Source organism: Fusarium oxysporum, chromosome 1 (genome assembly GCF_000149955.1).
Source record: "Fusarium oxysporum f. sp. lycopersici 4287 chromosome 1, whole genome shotgun sequence".
NCBI lineage: Eukaryota > Fungi > Ascomycota > Sordariomycetes > Hypocreales > Nectriaceae > Fusarium > Fusarium oxysporum.
The window spans coordinates 1,604,706-1,608,527 of NC_030986.1; the positions used below are offsets into that span (position 1 = coordinate 1,604,706).

Sequence of the window (3,822 nt, forward strand, 5' to 3'; positions counted from 1 at the left end):
GTTTCCTACTCGAGGTATCCTTTAATTGCGCCGCCTTCCCTCGGCTCATTTAAAGTCTTTGTTCCTCCGCATTCTTTTGTTCCCGGCCCTTTCTTTCTTGCTCTTTTTGCTGGGTTCTCGCGAGCACAAACCTCAACCGTTTTGCAACTCCAATTCATTCCGCCAGCATGAAAGATCCATTTCCTTTGCAGCCTTCGCCCTGGCTATCAGAAAAGACACAGCCCTGGGCCGACTATTTCGACCTGCCTACTCTCCCGCTGCACATACACGAAGTTCTGGCCGCAGCGTTGTTATACTCGGTCATCTTCTGGCCTATCTCGCCATGGATCTCAAACCTTCTGGCCCCGGAGCACTACTCTAAGCTTCCTCGCAAGCGACGGCTCAACTGGGACGCCCCACGTTGTTTCCATGGTTCAGAGCTGCCTAATCAATACCCTGGCTATATGGGTAATGTTCGTCGATACTGAGATGAGCGACATGGAATGGGAGGAGCGTATTTGGGGTTATACTGGTGGTGCTGGATTCATCCAAGCGCTTGCAGCTGGATACTTCCTCTGGGATTTAGTAGTCACCAGCATTAACCTCGATGTATTTGGCTTGGGAACCTTGGCGCACGCAATCGCTGCATTACTTGTCTACTCGCTCGGTTTCGTAAGTTAACCACGATGGCATGTCCCTCTATCTCTACTAATCAGCTTTCATCAGCGTCCATTTCTCAACCACTACGCCTGTGTCTTCATCCTCTGGGAGTTATCCACACCCTTTCCTCAATGTTCACTGGTTTATGGATAAAGTTAACATGACTGGTACACGCGCGCAACTATACAACGGTGTCATGCTTCTTTTCACATTCTTCTCCTGTCGGCTTATTTACGGAACTTATTCGTCCTTCCGTGTTTACCGCGACGTGTGGTCCGCCATTAATATTAACCCCGACATGAAGGCACTCAATTTGCCAACTATGTCATTTGCGCACCCAGACTCCACGGTACCCATGTGGATTGGCGTCGCCTATTTGGCCAGCAACGTCACGCTCAACAGTCTTAATTTTTACTGGTTCTTCATGATGATTCGCGCCGTACGTAAGCGGTTTGTGCCTGCGGCTGAATCAGAGGAAAAGGTTCAAGAGAGCCCAGTGACTGAGGCTGAGATTGACCTATCTTCCGTCTCAACAGGTTTATCAAAACCCACTAGCGGTCGTCGCCGCAAGGCTTGATCGGCTCAGGAAAGCCAGCGGGTCTAGTTGCCTCATATTCTAAGACGTTTTCGGGAAGCCCTTCTTGTTGGTCGGATTTGTTGTCGGCTGAGAGCTCGCCTTCGAAAACATTCAGACTGCTCCCATCACTTACCGAACAAGGATGCTCAAGTTTCAATCACTTTAGACCATGAATACAACTCTATGGAACGGAAGAAACCACTCGATCTTTTTTCTCTCGTTTGATCATCTTATCCCTGTGGCCCCTTTTTCGATTCCATCGCATTTTGGTATCACACATCGCCAGTTTGCAACGAGACCTCGCTTCGTCAATGATTTACGTTCTGTTACGACTTTGTATAGACTTATAGATGAGAACGTTAGAAGAGACTGATCTGGCTTGTCCAGGAACAGCCATAAATATACCATTATTATTCCACACTTGACTCCCAGGTTGGTTGACCTGACAAAGTCTACATATACATACAAGATGTGAAGAAAGATGTCCAGAGTATTTGCAAACATGACGAAACGACGTGCGATGACGACCAGTTTAACAAGCTTTTCAAGAATTAAAAACCAAAGGGGTTCTGGGGGGCTATAGAGAACATTAGCATTACACATATACAGGTGAAATCGTTTCAACGTACTCGCTTGCGCCAAGTTAGCCCTACGCCCTGTTGCCTGAGGCGCTAGTTTCTTGGTCTCATTTGTCACGCCAAATCGTACGGGAGGGGGTGGCCCAGTCTGCTGTGGTTGCAGAGGCTGAGGGACTTGTACGTTTATTCATACCACCGATGCCACCCATGTTCGTCATGCCAGTAGCTTGGGGCTGCAAGCCTGGCATACCTGTTCGCTGGGGTTCAAGAGCTGGAGGCAGGTAGCTGTTGATACCTCCTGTGGGTGCTCCATACATCGACTGCGTGGCGGGGAAGGGCGGTTGAAAACCTGTGGGTTGAGCTTGCATTGGGACGAACTGATTCGGTCCCTGCATTCCTGTCATCATGGGCTGCATGAACTGTCCAGCGCCGGTGGGAAAAGACATTAAGCCAGGGCCTTGTTGTCCTGGAAATCCAGTCATATTGGGCTGCATTTGCTGAGGGGCTTGCTGCTGCTGCATCTGAGCCGTATATTGCTGTTGCAGGCGGGCTTGTGTGATCTCACTCAGGCTCTGGCCGGGAGGTGCAACTTGGCCTTGCAGAGCACCTGTCATCTGAGGCATCATGGGGGGAGGTGCAAAGCCGCTGGGCTGGGCTGATTGCGGGGCTGAAAGAGGTCGCTGAGGTGGTGGAGGGACGAGAGAGCCCTGGTTCGCAGTACCTTGTGGGGGAGTAGGACGTTGCCGAGCCTGAGCAACAGATGTAAAGAATGAGGGGGTAGCGCCGCTCAACGGTTGCGGCACGGGTGTCGAGGTCGGCTGAGCAGCGATGACAGGCGCCGGTGCCGGGGCGGGTGCTGGCTCAGCCCTGGTGGGTTCGAGGGGCGTTGAGAGGAGCGACAACTCTTGCATGGAGCCAGTCAAGGCCGGGGGAGGGGGTGAGACAGGGGCAGGCTCAGGGGCAGGCTTCTGAGCAGACTCAACAGCAGGCTGAGCTTTAGGCGGCGATTGCTGCTTGCTAGGCTTCACGTCCCAAGCATCATCATCGAATCCTGAGCTCGCTGCTGGACGAGTTTCGGGACTCTTATTCGTAGGACTTGTGGGCGGGGGTGACCTGCTGTCGTTCTCACCAGTCTTGGAGGAATCACCTCGTGAAAAGGCACTGGCATCAACAACATCACTTGTTTGGACTGCTGGTGCGGGTCGGCCCTTGCGGGTGTTGTTTCGTAGCGCACCGCCAGGTCCAGAGAATAAACCCCCTTCACCATCAACTCCATCAGCAGTTCCTCTCTTTCCACCGCGGCTGCGACCATATTTGGCATCCAAGGTACGCATGACCTTGATGATATCACCTTCGCGAATTCCAAGGGCTCTCAGAGTGGTGGCGTCGACATCAGGAAGCACGCTCTCATCCATGGAATCCTTGATAAAAGCTTGTGCATAGCGCTCACACAAACCCACTGCAACCTCGCAAGACAAGAAAAACTGAAACCAGTCGTAGTCGGACTTGGCATCCTTGTCGATCGTTGCGCCTGCTGAAGGACTACGTTCGGGGGATTTCTTTTCGGCAGACCGAGCTCTCTTGACATCTGCCAACGGCTTATCGTCTTCCAGGGATATGCCTGTGAAGTTTTCAACATACTCGAGATCCTCGCGCGACATTTTTGTGATAGGAACTGCAATCTTGACACCATTCATCTTATGTAAGTGAATCTTCCCGTCCTTCAGACCAAGGAATTGGGCTTCCACACTGAAAGACCGGGAACGGTCTGTCCAGGTGCGCACCTTGGACGCGTCAGCTCTATAAAACGCATGTTAGCAGATGCTCTAAGTCCTATCGCAAACATCTGAGTGAAAAGAGAAATCTAATCAAGTGCTGACTTACTAGACTTTGATCGGCTTTGACTGCCGCCATCACTTCGTCCATTTTCTCGACGGCTCCGCTGTTGTCCCGAATTACTACCAGTTTCTCTTGCCATGAGGCTACTGCCTCGTTCAAGGGAGAGGCATTCCCCGGTCCTACCTGCTG

The 3,822-nt window shown here is 51.7% G+C and overlaps 2 protein-coding genes across 2 annotated transcripts; one reads left to right on the forward strand and one right to left on the reverse strand.

Annotated features, from left to right (window-relative positions):
- Positions 1-3,288, forward strand: FOXG_00001 (uncharacterized protein). The gene is made up of 2 exons (XM_018376029.1): positions 1-651; positions 706-3,288. The coding sequence occupies exons 1-2, from the start codon at positions 587-589 to the stop codon at positions 1,214-1,216; spliced, it is 576 nt and encodes a 191-aa protein (XP_018231531.1). The 5' UTR covers positions 1-586; the 3' UTR covers positions 1,217-3,288.
- On the reverse strand, positions 1,403-3,822 carry FOXG_00002 (uncharacterized protein). Its single transcript, XM_018376030.1, has 3 exons — positions 3,679-3,822; positions 1,846-3,594; positions 1,403-1,793 (listed from the first exon to the last, which is right to left on the reverse strand). The coding sequence occupies exon 2, from the start codon at positions 3,489-3,491 to the stop codon at positions 1,902-1,904; it is 1,590 nt and encodes a 529-aa protein (XP_018231532.1). The 5' UTR covers positions 3,492-3,594; positions 3,679-3,822; the 3' UTR covers positions 1,403-1,793; positions 1,846-1,901.